Source organism: Macaca fascicularis, chromosome 16 (assembly GCF_037993035.2).
Source record: "Macaca fascicularis isolate 582-1 chromosome 16, T2T-MFA8v1.1".
NCBI lineage: Eukaryota > Metazoa > Chordata > Mammalia > Primates > Cercopithecidae > Macaca > Macaca fascicularis.
This window is the reverse complement of record NC_088390.1, coordinates 35,829,833-35,849,740: the sequence shown is the minus strand read 5'-3', so window position 1 is coordinate 35,849,740 and position 19,908 is coordinate 35,829,833. Positions and strand designations below refer to the sequence as shown.

Here is a 19,908-nt window from a genome sequence, read left to right as displayed (position 1 = left end):
CCAGAAAGGGTAAGCCTGGCATGAATGAAACTCACTCCTGTTGGGACACGCCTGGGACGGGGAGGAGCAGAGTAGGTATAGGTATATTTCAGCTCTTGTAGTTTAATACTGGTGTTAAAGGGAGAGAACTCCAAGTGGTCAGGAACTGGAAAAGAATAACAGCAGCTTCTTTTTATGTATGTATGTATGTATGTATGTATGTATGTATGTATTGAGACCGAGTCTCGCTCTGTCGCCCAGGCTGGAGTGTAGTGGCACAGTCTCGGCTCACTGCAACCTCCGCCTCCTAAGTTCAAGTGATTCTCCTGCCTCAGCCTCCCAAGTAGCTGGGATTACAGGTGCCCGCCACCATGCCTGGCTAATTTTTTTTTTTTTGTATTTTTAGTAGAGATGGGGTTTCACTATGTTGGTCAGGCTAGTCTCAAACTCCTGACCTCAGGTAATCCACCCGCCTCAGCTCCCAAAGTTCTGGGATTACAGGCATAAGCCACTGCACCCAGTCTAACAGCAGCTTCTTAAAGGAAAAGAATATTATTCTAGGCAGTAGATTGGGTAGTAAGGTGGTTAAGAGTAGGGTAGTAGTACGGTGGTTAAGAGCATGGTCTTGGGAGTCCTGGGTTCAAATCCTGACCTTGACATTTACTGTCTGTGAGATCCGGGCAAATTACATAATCTCTTTAAATCTATAGAAATAACCTCAAGAGCGTTGTTGGGAGGCTTAATTGTGACAGAAATGATGTATGTAAAGTGTTTAGCACAGTCCCTGTTGCACAGAAAGTTTTTCATATGTGGTTCCACTATATTTATAGTAGTACTCTTGAAAGGAAGTAATGAATATATGTTTTTTTCCTCAGATGGAAGTGGAGAGTATCTTAGGGAGAAGGAGAGGTGAAGCAAAAGCAAGAAGGGAGAAAGGACAGCTTTGTTATTTATTATTTTTAGTACATATGGGTCAAGGGGAAGAGAGAGAGAAGAGTGGGAGACAGGCAAGATTAACATGGTTTAAACTAGAGGCCATGTTTCAGTTGAGTCTTTCCTAAGTACACACCATTTCAATCCATGGGATTTGGAGTAATCTCAAAAACTCTCTATTACCAGAGAACATCTTTACAAAAACGACCCAAGAGAAACTTTCAGAACAAGAATTACTTTATTCAGTAGGGACTGTCTGAGAATGACACAAGTTTCATTCTGTTAAAATGAAATTCTATCAGTTTCTCTAGGGAAGTCTCTTGGTTTTATCTTCCCCAGGGCACCCTAATGCTGCTGTATCTGTCACAGCCTATTTCCTTGTGGTTTTCTTTATGTTGCTTTAAAAAAAAAAATCTTACTACTAAATGTACTTTGAACTTAGTCAGGCAGCGTTGTTTAATTAAAAGCTAGAAGTAGTACCGTTACAGCTGGGATGATTCATCTGGGACTTCACTTTAAATGCATAATAGACAGAAGGAAGGTTCACAAACCAAAGTACAAAACCAACTGCACTATTTTTCCCTTAGTAGATCCTACTTTAACTCATTAAAGATGGCATGGAACAGCAGTGTTGTAATGCAAATGGGAAGATTTCTTCTCTTAGTAATTTTATTTCTGCCACGTGAGATGACAAGTAAGTTAAAGTTCTTTTTGACCTCTTTTTAGATAAAGGAAAATTTCCAATTAAGAAAAATGATCAATGGGCATTGGATATATCCTTAAATTCCAAATTGAAATGACTACACAGTTAGCATGGCTCACAGTATAGGAGTTAGCTAACAATAAAAAATCAAATGGAGGCCGGGCGGGTGGCTCATGCCTGTAATCCCAGCACTTTGGGAGGCTAAGGCGGGCAGATCATGAGGTTAGGAGATTGAGACCATCCTGGCTAACACAGTGAAACCCCATCTCTACTAAAAATACAAAAAATTAGCCAGGCGTGGTGGCAGGTGCCTGTAGTCCCAGCTACTTGGGAGGCTGAGGCAGGAGAATGGTGTGAATCCATTTCATGAGGCAGAGTTTGCAGTGAGCTGAGATGGCGCCACTACACTCCAGCCTGGGCAACAGGGTGAGACTCCGTCTCAAAAAAAAAAAAGGAAAAATATTGTTTTTAGGGTTTTATTATTACAAGACAAGGTGAAGTATTCTATTTTCTCCAGAGCCACCACCAGAATCCTCCTACATTTTAATGCATTTTATTACTAATGTTACCCCAAATAATCTTCTGTTTATCTGAACATGCCATTTCACATGAAAATCTTTCCAGCATTTGCTCCCCTACCACTCTTTTCTGATTTTAAAAGTAATGCATAGTCATAGTAAAATAAATTAGGCAATCTATTAAAAAAAAAAAGTACAAATCTCCCTAAATACTTTCATCCAGAGGTGACAACCACTCAATATTCCATATTTAAAAAAAAATACTAGACAATACGATTATCTTTACAAGTAGCTTAAGTTTTTTTTTTTTTTTGAGAAAGAGTCTCACTCTTGTCACCCAGGCTGGAGTGCAGTGGCCTGATTTCAGCTTACTGCAACCTTCACCTCCTTGGTGCAAGTGATTCTCCTGCCTCAGCCTCCTGAGTAGCTGGGATTACAGGAGCCCGCCACCAGGCCTGGCTAATTTTTTTGTTATTTTTAGTAGAGACAGGGTTTCACTATGTTGGCCAGGATGGTCTCAAACTTTTGACCTCAGGTGATCCGCCTGTCTTGGCCTCCCACAGTGCTGAGATTACAGGCATGAGCCACCGTGCCCAGCCAGCTTAAGTTTTTTAAAAGGAAGGTTAATGTGTTTACAGAACATATCAACAAATGTTATCCAGGCTACAGGTTTATGATAGATAAAATTCTTTTTTAGCTTTTGTTACTTGCTTCTAAACCAGGAAAATAAAAATCAAAATTCAAGTGTATTACTACGCAATGAATAGATTTCTTTTTTTTTTTTTTTTTTTTTTTTTTTTTTTTTTTTTTGAGACGGAGTCTCGCTCTGCTGCCCAGGCTGGAGTGCAGTGGCCAGATCTCGGCTCACTGCAAGCTCTGCCTCCCGGGTTCACGCCATTCTCCTGCCTCAGCCTCCTGAGTAGCTGGGACTACAGGCGCCCGCCACCTCGCCCGGCTAGTTTTTTGTATTTTTTTAGTAGAGACGGGGTTTCACCGTGTCAGCCAGGATGGTCTCGATCTCCTGACCTCGTGATCCGCCCGTCTCGGCCTCCCAAAGTGCTGGGATTACAGGCTTGAGCCACCGCGCCCGGCCAATGAATAGATTTCTAAAAGTCAGAGCTGAAAGAAAAAAAAAAAACCTACTATGTATCCTGATCACCCAACCCACGAAGACTTGTCTACCACACAAACCCCAGCTACTTAAACATCTTTTTATTTTTCTTCACTGCCAAAACAATATTAAAACACTATAGATGCAAGACCCAATTTGTCCATAATCCTATCATTTAATCATAAAAGTGTTTTCAAATCAGTTCTTACTCATATGCATGTGCAATTTTGATACATTTGTAGTAATTATTAGAGCTTTAACTTATATTCTGCATTTTTTGCCTAATGTTTATACCTTAAATATTTTTCCATTTCATTCCCTTGTTTTCCTACTTTCAATCCCTTCAAGTAAACAAATTAAATATGGTATGTGTATATGTATATACATATATGCATGTGTGTGTGTGTGTGTGTATTCAATATATATGGGATTTTTTCCTAAGTCTTTTTTCCATGAAAATGTGTGTATGTGTATATGTATACCATACACACATACACACACACGCATATGATCATTCTGTATGTATTGGTTTCTAACCTGGTGCTTCTCAAACTTCACTGCATATTACAATCACCTGGGGGCTGGGGGTGAGGTGCTTTAAACAACACAATGCCTAGATTGCACTCACGTCAACTAATCAGAAGTCTGGGGATGAGAACCAGGCATCAGTACTTTTTTTTGGAGGCAGGGTCTTGCTCGGTCACCCAGACTGGAGTGCAGTGGTGCGATCTTGGCTCACTGCAACCTCCACCTCCTGGGCTTAAGCGATTCTCCCACCTTATCCTCCCAAGTAGCTAGAAGTACGAATGCACACCACCGCGCCTGGCTAATGTTTTTTTAAATTATTATTATTTTTTTTGGAGAAGGGGTCTGACTATATTTCCCAGGCTGGTCTTGAACTCCGGAGCTCAAACGGTCCTCCCGCCTCTACCTCCCAAAGTGCTGGGATTATAGGCCCGCACCCGGCTACATCAGTACTTTTTAAAAGATCCCCTGGTGATTCCAACGTGCACCAAAATTTGATGACCACATTTTAATCTTTTTGTTTTTCAGTTAACAATACATTATGAATATTTTTCAATATAAATCATATAGATCAATACGACTATTTTTAATTGTTCAGAGCTTATTTTGTTCTACTGATGTAACATAACTTATTTAACCAATCCCCTGTTCATGAGCATTTAGGTTGTTTACTCTGTATATCTAAATAGTTTCTCTCTACACTCCCAGGTTCTGTTTTAACTGTGAATGGTAAAACTGAGAACTATATCCTGGATACTACACCTGGCTCCCAAGTGTCTCTGATATGTGCTGTTCAAAACCACACCAGAGAGGAAGAACTGCTCTGGTACCGAGAGGAGGGGAGAGTGGATTTGAAATCTGGAAACAAAATCAATTCCAGCTCTGTCTGTGTCTCTTCCATCAGTGAAAATGACAACGGAATCAGCTTTACCTGCAGGCTGGGGAGGGATCCCTCCGTGTCCATTTCGGTGGCACTGAATGTTATTTGTGAGTGAGGGGAACAGAAACGGCTAGTGGGTCTGTAATGTCTGTAACATATGAAGTGGTAGTTGAAATCTAGGTCTTGGTATTGCCAAATTGCCCAATTTACGCTCCCACCACAAAGCATGAGAGTACCTATTTCCCCTCACCCTCATGAGCACTGAGTATCGTCAAACTCTGAGAATTTGCCAGCCTCCTTTGAAATTCTCTTTTCCTTTTTTCTTTCTTTCTTTTTTTTTTTTTTTTTTTAGACACAGTCTCGCTCTGTTGCCCAGGCTGGAGTGCAGTGCGGTGGCGCAATCTTGGCTCACTGCAACCTCTGCCTTCCCGGGTTCAAGCGATTCTCCTGCCTCAGCGTCCTGAGTAGCTGGGACTACAGGCACCCACCACCACACTCGGCTAATTTTTAATTTTTATATTTTTAGTAGAGACGGCGGGGGTTCACCATGTTGGCCAGGCTGGTCTCAAGCTCCTAACCTGAAGTGATCTGCCTACCTCAGCCTCTCAAACTGCTGGGATTACAGGTGTGAGCCACTGCGCCCAGCCTATTTTCAATTTTTAAATTAAGAATGAGGGTGTTCACCTTTATGTAAACATATTGGCCTTTTTTGTTTGTTTCCATGAAATGCCTGCTTGTATCCTTAACTCATTTTTTTCTGTTGGGTTTTATGCCTTTTGCTCATTAATCTGTATGAGGGTTTTGTGGATTAAGGAAATTAGTCCTTTGTCATTTTGAATTGTAAGTATTTCTCCTACTTGTTTTTGAAAATTTTTGTAGTTCTTTTTTGCCATATTGAAATTTTAAATGTTTATATATTTAAAGCTACAAGTCTTTTCCTTTGTAGTACCTAGCTTTTGTGTTCTGCTTAGACAGATTTTCATGGCCTGGCACAGTGGCTCATGCCTGTAATCCCAACACTTTGGGAGGCAGAGGCAAATGGATCACTTAAGATCAGGAGTTCGAGACCAGCCTGATCAACATGGCGAAACCTGGCCTCTACTAAAAATACAAAAATTGGCCAGGTGCGGTGGTGGGCACCTGTAATCTCAGCTACTCAGGAGGCTGAGGCAGGAGAATTGCTTGAACTAAAGAAGCGGAGGTTGCAATGAGCTGAGATGCTACCACTGCACTTCAGCCTGGGCAACACAGTGAGACCCCATCTCAAAAAAAAAAAAAAAAAGATTTTCATTAGGGAATCTTTAAGCATTACCTTAAAGTCAAAAAAGGTGAAGCTCTTCAATGACTGGGTTCCAGGTACTGGTAACCCGTTGGTGGAACTGTATAGGCTTAGGGGACTGTCAAGTGATATTATGTAGGTGATCACATGGGTCATTGGGTGAAAAGCTGGTTCTGCATGAGAATGGTGTGGATGGTATGGCGATGGGTGAGGTATGATGATGCAGTACGATTTGGTAGAAAGACCCTATCTCTACAAACATAACATAGTGAGACCCTATTTCTACCAAAAAAAAAAAAAGTATGTTTTTAATAAACTGGGCATGCTGGCACACACCTGTAGCCCCAGCTACTCGGGAGGCTGAGGCTAGAGGATCGCCTGAGCCCAGAAGGTTGAGGCTTCAGCGAGCTATGATTGCCCACTGCATTTCAACCTAAGCAACAGAGTGAGACCCTGCCAAAAAAAGACAGCTAAGGAAACTAAGGCCCGGACTAGGGGCTCAAATCATAGCTGCAGCTGAGAACAAAACACTAATTCCCAAGCTTCTAACCTAGTGCTTAAGTGCTTATTCCATGAAACCTCTTTCTTTTTTTTTTTTTTTTGGAGACAACGTCTCACTCTGTCACCTACACTAGAGTGCAGTAGCACAATCTCAACTCACTGTAACCTCTGCCTCCCAGGCCCAAGTGATCCTCCTGCCTCAGCCTCCCAAGTAGCTGGGACTACAGGCACACACCACCACGCCGAGCTGATTTTTGTATTTTTTGTAGAGACGGGGTTTTGCTATGTTGCCTGGGCTGATGGAACCCTCTTAAGGGAAACACGGCAGAAATGCCAACAATGTGATTTGTGATTTGATGACTTAAAGAAATTGTTTTCAGTTTTCCAGCCTCAATCCACTTTTTAAATTCTTTTTATAAGAATCTCCTAAATATCATTGTTGCTAAGTGTGTGTGTATAGTTAATTGCTCAGTAATCCATAATGACAGTACTGACACAAAGTCATCAACCAATAAATCAAAATGAGCTCATAAAACGTGACAAGGATATTATGTACCCTTCAAAGGCAGGACCATTATTGTTATAAATAGCAGATCAAGAACCAAATGGAAGCTTGATAATACACTGTTTGGAGGAGAATATGGATAAACAGTTTCTCTCATACATCGTTGCTGAAAGTTTAAATTGAGAACACCTCTTTCATAATACCTATCAAAGTTTAAAGTGTGCGTATCCTATGACACAGCATTTCTCCTTCTAGATGTTGGAGAAATACATGCACATAGGCGTAAAGAGATATGTACAAGGATGTTTACTGTATCATTGTTTAACATTTTAAAATGAAAACAACCTAATGCTCATCAAAACACAAATGATTAAAGTAATGCATTCTAAAAGCAATAAGCTAGATCTCTGTGGTTCAATATGAACATATCTCAAAAACATGCAAGTTATTGAGAGAATTGAAGTATTTTATGTAAATCCTTTCCATGCCCCTAAAATAATACGGTATATCTCCTATGGGTACACTATATGTATAGAAAACTATTTAAGAAAAAAGAAAGATAGGGAAGGATTTACACCAAACTCATAGCAGCGGGTATCTCTGGGGGTCAGGAAGTGACCAGCTTGGATCTTAGCTTTATCTGAAAAGTACTAATTTTTACAGAGGAGATATTCACATACACTGATGTGCTTAAATTAATTTCAAATAGTTAAATAAAAAGAAATCACTAACAGAATCTGTCCACAAATGGAATTGTTCTATTCGGCAATTATGTTCTCTATTCCAGCAGCTTCCTGCATATCTGAATACCATATAACATCCTTGTTGGATTTGATACAGAATTCAAGCTCATTCCAAAGAGCAACAAAATATCATTCTTCTGAGAGAGTTATTAATAGCACAGCCTACTCAGGGTCTAATTATTCAGTGTGCAGATTATACAAGCTCCTTTTTCCTCCTTCTCCATCTCTATCTTTTTCCTAGTTCCCACTCTCCAACCATTTCATTACTATTCTGCACTTCTGCCAGAATATGCAAGGTGATATACATGTTTGACTGTCTATGGGTCTACAACTCCCCTTACTGTAGAGGGAAGAAGGAATTGCTCACACAGAGGGATGAGAGGGACTCACTTGCCTTCCACAGATGCCAGAGTTCTCATGCTTAGAACACCTGGGAGGAGGACATTATTTCTAGAGCACCACTGAGAAAACGCAGAGATGCATAGAGATGCATTGGTAAATATGTTACCAAGGCAATGGTTAGATAAAATGCAAAAACAGACGGTGAGAGTAACCCTCAAAACCACCACCACTGTAATAATAATAGTAGCTAGCACTGTGGCAAATTCTTTACAGGGATTATTTTATTTAATCTTTACAGCATCTCAGGAGATGTATGATTATCCCATTTTTTTACATGAGAAACAGAGGCCTTAGCAGTTAGTTAACTGTCTCAAAGTCACAGTCAATGGTGTAGATGGAATTAGGTCTAATTGCAGTGTATGCCTTCTTAATTTTGTACTGTTTTGTGCAACACTAGCACAGGTTGGTTTATTAAGTCTCAGAGAACAAAGACTCAAGGGTTATACTCTTGGGTAGTGTTACACATTGTCTGCTTATCATAGATTCATTACTATATATCATGCTTATAATCATATATTGTTTCATGGTTTGTCTTGTTCGTCACATTAAAAGTCCCATGAGGTTTGGAACTGGAAGTGTTATTTGCCCTTGTTACCCCAGTGCTTGGCACACAGTACGTATTTAATAAATTTTTGTCAAATGAATAAATGACCACATGAGATAGACTGAAGGAAGACTTTGAACTCTGACAGTGAACTATTGCTTATCAGCTAATTAAATCTAAATGCTTTGAGTCTTGCAGTTCCTCCTCTCCTAAGTGGAAACAACTTCCAAACAGTTGAGGAAGGCAGTAACGTGAAGTTGGTTTGCAGTGTGAAAGCCAACCCCCAGGCTCAAATGATGTGGTACAAAAACAGTAGTCTCCTGGATTTAGAGAAAAGCCATCACCAAATCCAACAGACAAGTGAGTCTTTTCAGCTGTCAATCACCAAAGTCGAGAAATCTGACAACGGAACCTACAGTTGTACTGCAAAATCATCTCTGCAAACGGAGAGCTTGGACTTTCACCTGATTGTTAAAGGTAACTCTCTTTTTAAGTAATACTCAGCACAGTGCAAAACTCACGCCAGATGCTCGTAAATATTTTTGGTGACAATAAATGATAATAACAATTATGATTAGTGGCTAGGATTTTCTTTGGAGAATCATCCCCATCCAAGGATTTTTCCACTAAGAATCCTGATCCATCCTTTTAGGGAAATCATGCCCATTCCATACAGGACACTGTTTTTTGAGCAAAGATCCTTTCTTAGAACAAAATATAGGAAACAATTCTGCTTGGCTTTTAGGGAGGAGTATTTCCATGAATTCTTCTGGGCAACGAGGTGTGTAGCAACTGGACTTTTGAGTTCATAGCTTCATAACTAACAGAAGAGAAGTAAAAAACACACAGAGAAGAGAAATTATGACTAGATAAGAAAATGGATCTCTACAACCACTCCTAACTCAAATTCTAACCTGTAGGCTAATCAGCAGAGAGAGTAGGAAAAAATAAGGGGGAAAAAAGCCCTTTCTCTTGGATTCATGCTTCATCTACCCAGGGTTATCACCTCTACAATGACAGAACAAATGACCATCTGTGGGGTTTTCCCTCCTCATATTTCTTGCTCATACAAAAAGAGAAAGGCAAAATGCCTGGGGTAGCAGATGCCGAAAATGCTCATTCACACGTTGTCTGCTCTCACGCTAGCACACCAGAAGCGGCCCAACACGCTGAGACTCCCATATCTTGTTAGAACATTATTCACTTTGTCATTTGCCTCCCTGTACCCACTCATTGCCAGTCTTGCCAGTCCCCAGGAAGCCAACTGAACCCCTGCCAGAAGTGTTGTGGTGATAGAACCTTAGCGTGTCTTATTTCCTTCCCCTTGAGGGGAAGGTTATGGGATATGAACAGAGTGGCTGGTGGGGAAGAAGAGTTACTGGAGGTTGAATGCCCGTCACTGTGATTCCTGGAATGACCAGTAATTCGTCCTGCAGAGCACTAACAATTGCTCAGGGGCTCCTTGTTTTAAAAACCAAACCCACAAATATCCTGAGTACCCATGAGATAGAAGCAGTGAAAAAGCTCTGTGGCTATTTACCTCCCGCAAGACCACAAAAGCATGGAAGGGTGGGCCTCATGCCCTGCCATCCTAAGTGACTATGAACACCACACTTGGAGGCCAGGGAATTATATCCCTCCTGGTTAAGAAGAAATCATAATTGTTCTGTGTCACATTTTTAAAAAATACAGCTTATGTGGCAATCAGGATGCTAGCTTAGCAAATTGGCTTTCAGGTGGGCAGAAACTTGTTTTGGGTGGGGCTCTTCCAAACTAACTTGTTTTTCTTATTTCTTCTTGCTTAGCTACTTCCCACGGCTGGTGGCGTAAATGCTCTGCTGCTGGGGCTCAGGCTAAATGCTTTCATGAGGCCTCTCCTGGCTTCACGGCTCAGTGAGGAAGTACCTAAATGAGGCCATGCAAAGCTACAGATGACATCACAGATCTTTTCTTGAGCACAAGATTTAGCCCATGTGTTGGGATTATTTAACCATGATGAATATGGGAGGGAAATATCAGATCTGGTTACAAATGAGACCGTAAAACAGGACAAGGGGAGAGGCGCAGTTATGCAATTACCCTCGCCAGAGTCTCTTTTTTCTTTCTTTTCCTTTATTTTTTTTTTGAGACAGGGTATCGCTCTGCCACCTAGGCTGGAGTGCATTGGCATAATCATAGTTCACTGCAACCTCATCCCCCCAGGCTCAAGCGATCTTCCCACCTCAGCCTCCTGAATAGCTGGGACAGGTGCGTGCCACCACAACCAGCTAATTTAAAAAATTGTTTTTGTAGAGATGAGGTCTTGCCATGTGGATCAGGCTGGTCTTGAATTCCTAGGCTCAAGCAATCTGCCACCTCAGCTTCCCAAAGTGCTGGGGTTACAGGCATGAGCCACCATGCCCAGACCAAAGTCACTTTCAACAGAAATTTGAAATCCAAAGCAAGCCAATGGGTAAGGTTGTTTACTTCAGTTTGTTTATAGAATAAGAACTGTTGGCCGGGCGCTGTGGCTCACGCCTGTAATCCCAGCACTTTGGGAGGCTGAGGCTGGTGGGTCACGAGGTCAGCAGTTTGAGACCAGCCGGACCAACATGGTGAGATCCTGTCTCTACTAAAAATACAAAAAAAAAAAAAAAAAAAAAAAATTAGCCGGGCGTGATGGCCAGGCGCCTATAATCCCAGCTACTTGGGAGGCTGAGGCAGGATAATTACTTGAAACCAGAAGGCAGAGGTTGCAGTGAGCCAATATCGCACTACTACACTCTAGCCTGGGCAACAAGAGCAAAACTCTGTCTCAAAAAATAAGTAAATAAAAAACAGAATAAGAGCTGTCACATGTGGCTTCATTTTATCTGACTTGGTAAAAATATTCCAACCTGTGAATGAATTCTGATTTCTTTTTCTAATTGTCCCACCTTTACTTCCCCTTTCTTTTGACATCTTGCAAATAGAGGGGCTCCCCAGTAAGGTGAGGGGCTCCCCAGTAAGGTGAGGGCCCTTTGGTGTGTCCCAGAGCTGGCTAGTACAGAACCAGGGCTTACTAGAAAAAGGCTCACTGAGCAAAGTTTCTCCATAGGGGTGATGTGACCCATACCTTCATGAGAATAATGTTTAGAAACAGCCAAGAGAGGGCAAAAATTTAATCCATTTATTCCCCAAAATTATCAAGAGCAGGAAAATTATAAAAAAGGTAATTACAGGCTGTGTGGGATGGTTCGTGCCTGTAATCCCAGGACTACGGGAGGCCAAGTGGAAGGGTTGCTTGAGGCCAGGAGTTCCAAAACAACCTGGGCAACTTGCTGGGACGCTGTCTCTTCAACAAATAGAAAAATTAGCTGGATGTGGTGGCACGCACTGGTAGTCTCAACTACTCAGGAGGCTAAGGTAGGAGGATCTCTTAAGCCCTAGAAGTCGAGGCTGCAGTGAGCCATGATCATGCCACTGCACTCCAGCATGGGTGACAGAGTGAGACTCTGTCTCCAAAAATAATAATAATAATTGGTTAGTGTGTTATACAGTTATGGGGACAGGGAAGATAAACCCTACTTCATAATCTTAAGGTATATAGGAATTGGGCTTTGAAATTAAATTTACCTAAAGTCACTTCTTCCCTTCTTCCCTGGCTTTTGCCCTTCACTTGCTATTTCATGACCCTGTTTCCTTTCTAATACTTAATCTGTAGTATCTGTTTGTTTAATGTCTGTCTCCCCCACTAGAAGATGAGCTCCATGAAGGCAGAGGAGCCTTCCACACCTGTCCTGTTTTTTGCAGAGCTGAACACAGTGCATAACACACATTAGTCACCCAGTAAATATTTGTTGACTGCACCTCAATCCATAAACTCAATTGTACAAGAAATAGCACATGCTTAATTTCCTTTAAATGCCTAAAATGTTATTTAAGCAATGACTGAAGCTCCTTCCCCTCATTGGGTGGCATCGGAATCCAGGGGCTTGGACAATGTCACTTAAAAACCTTTGTTGACCTTAAGCACTTTTACTTTATTATTTTTTTAAGAAACGGGGTCCTGCCAGGTGCAGTGGCTGACGCCTGTAATTGCAACACTTTGGAAGGCCCTGGTAGGAGAACTGCTTGAGGTCAGGAGTTCAAGACCAGACTGGGCAACATACCCAGGCTCCATCTCTAAAAAAAATTTTTTTAATTAAAAAATAGGGTTGGCCAGGCATGGTGGCTCACACCTATAATCCCAGCACTTTGGGAGGCCAAGGCAGGCGGATCACTTGAGGTCAGGAGTTCGAGGCCAGACTGGCCAACATGGTGAAACCCTGTCTCTACCTACCTAAAATACAAAAATTAGCTTGGCATGGTGTTGCACACCTGTAGTACCGGCTACTCGGGAGGCTGAGGCAGGAGAATAGCTTGAACCCAGGAGGCAGAGGTTGCAGTGAGCTGAAATCAAGCCACTGCACTCCAGCCTGGGTGGCAGAGCGAGATTCTGTCTAAAAAAAAAAAAAATAGGGTCTCACTCTGTTGCCCAAGGTAGAGAGCAGTGGCTATTCATAGGTGCAATCATCGGGTGCTATAACCCTGAACTCCTGGGCTTAAGCAATCCTCCTGCCTCAGCCTCCCAAGTGGCTGGGGCTACACGTATGCCGCCCTGCCTGGCTTTCACTTTCACTTGTGAGAGTTTCATTCCATATCATATTAAAGATATTAAAAGCAAAGCACATTATCTGTGCTTTCTGCTGTAAAATTTTTGAAAGAATTTTTATAACTTGTATAGATTTTGAATTTTGTTATAAATAAGTTACTCATTTGGTTCTTGAGGTTTAAACATCATTATTTAACAGTTGAGTTATAGTTGATGCCAGACTGCATTTTACAGATGCTTAAACATTGATTAATTTTGATTAATTTTGCTACTTTATTTTCATATCTTGGGGCCAATCATTTTTTTCTGGGTCTCAAATATTTTCAGAGGCTCTTAGAAAGCTTGAAAACACAGGCACTATGCCTATAGTGACTGATAAATAAAGTAGCTCTTGGCCAGGTGCGGTGGCTCACACTTGTAATCCCAGCACTTAGGGAAGCCAAGGCAAGCGGATCACAAGGTCAGGAGATCGAGACCATCCTAGCTAACACAGTGAAACCCCATCTCCACTAAAAAATACAAAAATTATCTGGGCATGGTAGCATGCGCCTGTAATCCCAGCTACTCAGGAGGCTGAGGCAGGAGAATTACTTGAACCCGGGAGGCAGAGGTTGCAGTGAGCCGAGATTGCACCACCGTACTCCAGCCCGGGCAACAGGAGCGAAACTCTGTCTAAAAAAAAAAAAAAAAAAAAGTAGCTCTCAGTTTGCCTGGTGTTTAGAAAATAAAGGAGTAGGCTTTCACTTCCAAGCTGTCGTGGTTGCTGCTGATCTCTTCCTAGTCCCAGTTAGAAGTAGGCCCTCTGTCTTTGCATGGCATTTAGAGAGATGCGGAAACCTTTGCCAAGGTTGGGAAGGCTAATGCTTAGATTCCTACTTCCCTAGAGACACTATGCAGCCACCTACCTTCTATAATGTCTTGTCACCTGCTTGGGGCACCATCGTAGTACAGGTACAAGGCTCCCCACTGCTTTTGAGGCCCACAGACCTCTCTCTCCTTCTTAGTCCAGAAAGCTCTCCACCCTTTCTCTTCTTGCTCTCAAAGCCTTCCTCCCTCTCTTCCCTCACCCACCCCAGGATACTTCCCAATATATTTTGGGCTTTTCAAAATCCAGGCAAAACCGTTGACTTCAATCTAATTCTGCTCTGCGTGTGGCAAAAACTGTGGGTGAAGGAGGCACAAAATGGCCTACTTGTTTTAGGGGAGTTACTCATATTACAATAAGTTATTAATCCACCAAGGAACAGATTCAAAACCTGCCTCTGCCATTTACTAGTTCTGTGACTTTTTTTTTTTTTTTTTTGGAGAGACAGAGTTTTGCTCTGTCACTTAGACTGGAATGCAGTGGTGCGACCCTGGCTCACTGCAACCTCTGTCTCCCAGGATCAAGCAATTCTCCTGCCTCAGTCTCCCACGTAGCTGGGAATACAGGCACTCACCACCATGCCCAGCTATTTTTTTTTTTTTTTTTTTTGTACAGATGGGGTTTCACCATGTGGGCCAGCCTGGTCTTGAACTCCTGACCTCAAGTGATCTGCCTGCCTTGGCCTTCCAAAGTTCTGGGATTCCAGGCATGAGCCACTGCACCCGGCCTAGTTCTATGACTTTGGACAAGCATTCTAACCCCTCGAAGCCCCTGGTTCCTCACCTGTAAAATGAGGACAATCATATCTATCTTTTGAGATTGTTGAGAAGGTTTAATTAAGGGGATGATATACATAAAGTTCAAGGCACCATTGCTGGGATGTACTGGAAGTATGTAAATGTTCATTCTTATTCCCTGTGTTTGCATTTCCAACAGATAAAACTGTGAGTGTCCCAGTAGAGCCCATTATTGCTGCGTGTGTTGTGATCTTTCTGACATTGTGCTTTGGACTGGTTGCTAGAAGAAAGAAAATAATGGAGGTATCTAAGTATTCTGAGCTATTTAAGTAAAAAATGATCATCTGAATAAAGGCAGAAAGCTAGAAATATAAGTGACTTCAGTTAGGAACCCTTCTTGGCAAAGTCAAATCTGGTCTTTCTACCATGAGATCTTAAAATATAGTTGCTCAAGGGAATAAAAATTATATGGTCTATTATGAGTACAGATTTACAAAGAAGAGAAGTGCACATGGGCAAAGCCTGAATTGAAAATAGCTGTGTTGCCAGGGGTAGGGAATTGGGGGCTGATTTTCCTTCCTTTTAAATTTCCCTTTATTGTTGCTATGGTACCTGTGGTATGATAAATAAGTATAAGGAGGAACATCTGCTCTAGATTCAGAGATCTGCATGAAAAAGATGGCACTGGCTGCTCACCTCTGGACTATAGCCAGATGCCCTGGCTGTAGTGGGCTGGGGTTTGAACTATAAAGTAGTTATCCTCATTGGCTGGTATGATTCAGAATATGTGCATGCATAGGTTAATGCCATGCATTTGACTCTGCCAGTTAAGCCAATGCCAAAGAAGAGCAAATATGGCAGAAAGCCCTAGGCTGAGTGCATCATTCAGCGAGGGGCATTCTCCTTGGAACACATAGTAACAGGGCAGCCACATCTCTCAAGAAGCAATTCACTCCGCTCCCTATTCCAATCCCAAGCATATTTTTGTTGTTGTTTCCTTCCTTCCTTCCTTCCTTCCTTCCTTCCTTCCTTCCTTCCTTCCTTCCTTCCTTCCTTCCTTCCTTCCTCTCTCTCTCTCTCTTTCTCTCTTTCTCTCTTTCTCTCTTTCTTTCTTTTTGAGATAGAGTTTTACTCTCTCTCCCAGGCTGGAGTGCAGTGCCACGATCACAGCTCACTGTAGCCTCAACCTCCTGGGCTCAAGTGATCCTCCCACCTCAGCCTCCCAACTAGTTGGGACCACAGGCATGCACCACCATGCCCTGCTAATTTTTGTATTTTTTGTAGAGACAGGGTTTTGCCATGTTGCCCAGGCTGGTCTCGAACTCCTGAGCTCAAGTGATCTGCCTGCCTCAGCCTCCCAAAGCACTGGGATTATAGGTATGAGCTGCCATGCCCAGCCACAAACCTTTTTTTTTTTTTTTTTTTTGAGACGGAGTCTTGCTCTGTCACCCTGGCTGGAGTGCAGTGGCACGATCTCAGCTCACTGCAAGCTCCACCTCCCGGGTTCACGCCATTCTCCTGACTCAGCCTCCAGAGTAACTGGGACTACAGGCACGCGACCCATACCTGGCTTTTTTTTTTTTTTTTCTGTATTTTCAGTAGAGACGGGGTTTCACCATGTTGGCCAGGCTGGTCTTGAACTCCCAACCTCAAATGATCCACCCTCCTCGGCTTCCCAAAGTGCTGGGATTACAGGCGTGAGCCACCCCACTCGGCCACATTTTTTTTCTATAAAAAAAGAAATACTCGAGTATCTAAGATCCTGGAAGTATCTTAACTAAAAGTTACATCTTCTCTGCATTTAATAATAACTACTAGTGTGGCCCCCAAAACAACACCTGAGCCAATACAGAGGTGGCTGTATTTCCATGCCCCTGTCCTCAAGCCATCTTAATGCATTCAAAATATTTCTCCATGGGCCTTAAAAAGCAGGCTAATTTATTGCCATGTTTGCTTTTAGCTCTGCATGAAGGATAAAGACCCTCACAGGGAAACAGCTCTGTAAGTACTCTAGGCCGGGACCAGTGCTTTTTAAATAAGCAGATGAATAGCAGTAATATGCATTACTCTAGACAAACTCCTAGAGTTTGGAAATCTAGAGATGGGAGGTGCTGGAAGGGGAAGGAGTTCAAAGAAGAATAGAAGGTGGAGGAAAATCTGCCTCCACTTTAGAGGAAGATAGGTTGAAAAGTTGCCTAGAACAGAGAACACCTTCGGTCCTAAGCCTGCTCTCTCCTTAAGTGAGTTTGCCTAACGTTTGTGCAACTGCATTTTATTGCCACACAACGCAAATGCTCTGGGGGAAGCCACTGCTCCATACTGCTTTACGACGAGGCCAGGAACCACATTCATCCTCATACTGCCTTCTCTTTGCAGCTTCGTTTAGTGCTTCTAGCATATGTGGAGTGGGTAGTAAGTAATAAGAACAAAGGCATGTTGTCAGAGAGTATGGGTTTTGTTTTGAATTTTTTTCTTATTGCTATGAGCATCATTATAATTAATGTCTTCATTCATTTCAGATGAGAAAGCTGAGATACCATCGAATACAGAGAGAGTTTTGCATCAGGACCTCCAAAGTTATGTAGTCCCATCTGTATTTATCGCTATTATTAAATTCACTCCTGTCACTCCTGTTTCATTAATCACTTAACAGTAGTTGTTAGGGCTAATTTGATACACTTGTGGAATATTTTTATGGAGACAGCTATTAAGAATGAAAAGTAAGATTTCTTTAAGTCTTCTCCTTGAGGTATATATTAATGAGATTTGTTTCAAATAGGTTGGTAATAATTTACTGTTTAGTGTGTTTTTTTTCTAGGTAGGAGATGCTTGGGTCTCACAAATTGGTGCAAAACCAAAAAAAAAAAAAAAAAAGGAGGAAACAACAGAGTAATCAATTTTTTCAGTTGCCCAGGAAGCACATGAAAAAATACCAGTTATGTCAGGTGTGGTGGCTCCTATAATCCCAGCACTTGGGGAGGCTGAGGCAGGCAGATCACTTCAAGCCAGGAATTCAAGATTAGCCTGGCCAACATAGTGAAAACCATCTCTACTAAAAGTACAAAAAGCTGGGCGTAGTGGCGTGCACCTGTAATCCCAGCTACTTGCGAGGCTGAGGCAGGAGAATCACTTGAACCTGGTAGGCGGAGGTTGTAGTGAGCTGAGATGGCGCCACTGCACTCCAGCCTGGGCACCAGAGCAAGACTCTATCTCAAAAACAAACAAACAAAAAATCAATTATTATCTACCTTCACTGTCATTTCGTAAAAGAAATGTTTTAGGACTAAAGAAAGAAGACTAGGCCGGGCGCGGTGGCTCAAGCCTGTAATCCCAGCACTTTGGGAGGCCGAGGCGGGCGGATCACAAGGTCAGGAGATCGAGACCACAGTGAAACCCCGTCTCTACTAAAAATACAAAAAATTAGCCGGGCGCGGTGGCGGGCGCCTGTAGTCCCAGCTACTCAGGAGGCTGAGGCAGGAGAATGGCGGGAACCCGGGAGGCGGAGCTTGCAGTGAGCCGAGATCGCGCCACTGCACTCCAGCCTGGGCAACAGCGTGAGACTCCGTCTCAAAAAAAAAAAAGAAAAAAAAAGAAAAAAAAAAAAAGAAAGAAGACTATAATCTTGAAATATAAGATGCTCCTTTAAATAGAATAAATTTAGTATTATGAAAAACTCAGCATATGTTCTTGTTTTTCTCATCTCATTGTCGTTGACAGGGTCACAAAATTTGTGAGCTCTATGTGGCAATGAATGTTCAAACAGCAATGAAAATGGTCATTTGTGCCACACTATCTGTACTATTGATGAGTCAGCCTGTACTTTTCTCATACATCTCCTGTTTAAACCGCAGCTCTCTTATAATTTATCATTGACTTTCCCCACCTCCATTCTTTCTTCATTTTTGCCCCATAAGAGTTTATGCTTCTCTTTCCCACACAACTGGCGGAGCTTGTGGGGAGAGGCAGCCTTGGCCAGAATCATCTTTGATGTCTCCTCTGTGCTCCTCCTCTGTCTTAGAAAAACAAAACAAAACTGTTTTCATCTAATTTTGCAGAAGCTAAATGTGCCACAGTGCAAGAGAAATCTGCTGTCAGACAGGTGGTAAAAAGCCTTCTTGACATAGAAGCAAAAAGAAGAAATTAGCAGCATGTATGAAATCTGAACAGACTTGTTTCTAAAAAGAACAGACATAATCCTCCTGTTCGTCTCTCTGTGCTTCCTTGGAAACTTCAGTATGGAATGGATGAGAGAGACCACTACAGACTGTGGGTTACAGATTTCTCTGTCTTCTTGGAGGATCCAGCAGAGTTTTGTGGGGAAGCCTCCAGATCACGTTCCTCACTCGAGATTTCTCAAAGTAGAATCTGGAAACCCTAGGAGAATGCTGTAAGGATAAAATAGAATTATGTAAAAATCTGAACATTTAGACGATTAAGTAGAAGCCGTGAGACTATAAAGCAAAAAACAAATCTCAGGCAATGATGGTTGGGATAGTTTAAAATGGAAAAGGAAACAGAAAACATACATATCAAATTGGACTTGGAATCAGGAGACCAGAGTTCTAGTGTTGGCTCTGTTAACTTGGGTAGGGAAAACACTCTTGGACATTTAGGAAATGAGGAGGTTAGATTAGGAGATCCTTATCCTTAAAGTACACGTTAGCTTCAAAAGTCTATAATTCTCAAAAGATCCTACATAATTTAGTTAAATGCTGGAAAGAGTTGGCAAGAAAGACTGAAAATGTAATCCCTTTGCCCCACCTAGTAGAATTTTGAATCAGCTTTATTCTAGGACATATAACAATCCTTGAGAATTACAGGTCATAAGTAAAGAGTTTCCTCACCCTTATAAAATACAGTGGCCTTGTACATTAGCACAGGTAAGGAACATTGACTAGCTTTAACAGAGCTCAGCAATATTGTAAATGGTCATTGCATTTTGCCTTGCAGTATGGAAAAAACAGAACTTGTATTAAAAACTATGTATACTATTAACACTAAAATCATGAGTGAGCCTGCCTGAGAAGGACATGAAATTTCAGGACTCAAAAGAGGACTCCACTGCCTTTTT

The 19,908-nt window shown here is 42.0% G+C and overlaps 1 protein-coding gene across 2 annotated transcripts; it reads left to right on the top strand.

Annotated features, from left to right (window-relative positions):
• Positions 1 to 1,498: 1,498 nt before the first annotated feature.
• On the top strand, positions 1,499 to 17,464 carry TMIGD1 (transmembrane and immunoglobulin domain containing 1). Of its 2 annotated transcripts, XM_005583336.5 has the most exons (6): positions 1,499 to 1,606; positions 4,478 to 4,756; positions 8,822 to 9,100; positions 15,037 to 15,140; positions 16,798 to 16,838; positions 17,357 to 17,464. In XM_005583336.5, the coding sequence occupies exons 1-6, from the start codon at positions 1,525 to 1,527 to the stop codon at positions 17,358 to 17,360; spliced, it is 789 nt and encodes a 262-aa protein (XP_005583393.2). In that variant the 5' UTR covers positions 1,499 to 1,524; the 3' UTR covers positions 17,361 to 17,464. The 2 variants fall into 2 exon arrangements, with proteins under 2 accessions (XP_005583393.2, XP_065387231.1); XM_065531159.2 differs by lacking the exon at positions 15,037 to 15,140.
• The last annotated feature ends 2,444 nt before the right edge of the window (positions 17,465 to 19,908 follow it).

Coding starts and splice junctions, on each gene's coding strand:
- TMIGD1 (XM_005583336.5), top strand. CDS start 1,525: ATGGCATGGAACAGCAGTGTTGTAATGCAAATGGGAAGATTTCTTCTC. Junction 1,607..4,477: donor TCTGCCACGTGAGATGACAA/GTAAGTTAAAGT, acceptor CTACACTCCCAG/GTTCTGTTTTAACTGTGAAT. Junction 4,757..8,821: donor GGTGGCACTGAATGTTATTT/GTGAGTGAGGGG, acceptor TGAGTCTTGCAG/TTCCTCCTCTCCTAAGTGGA.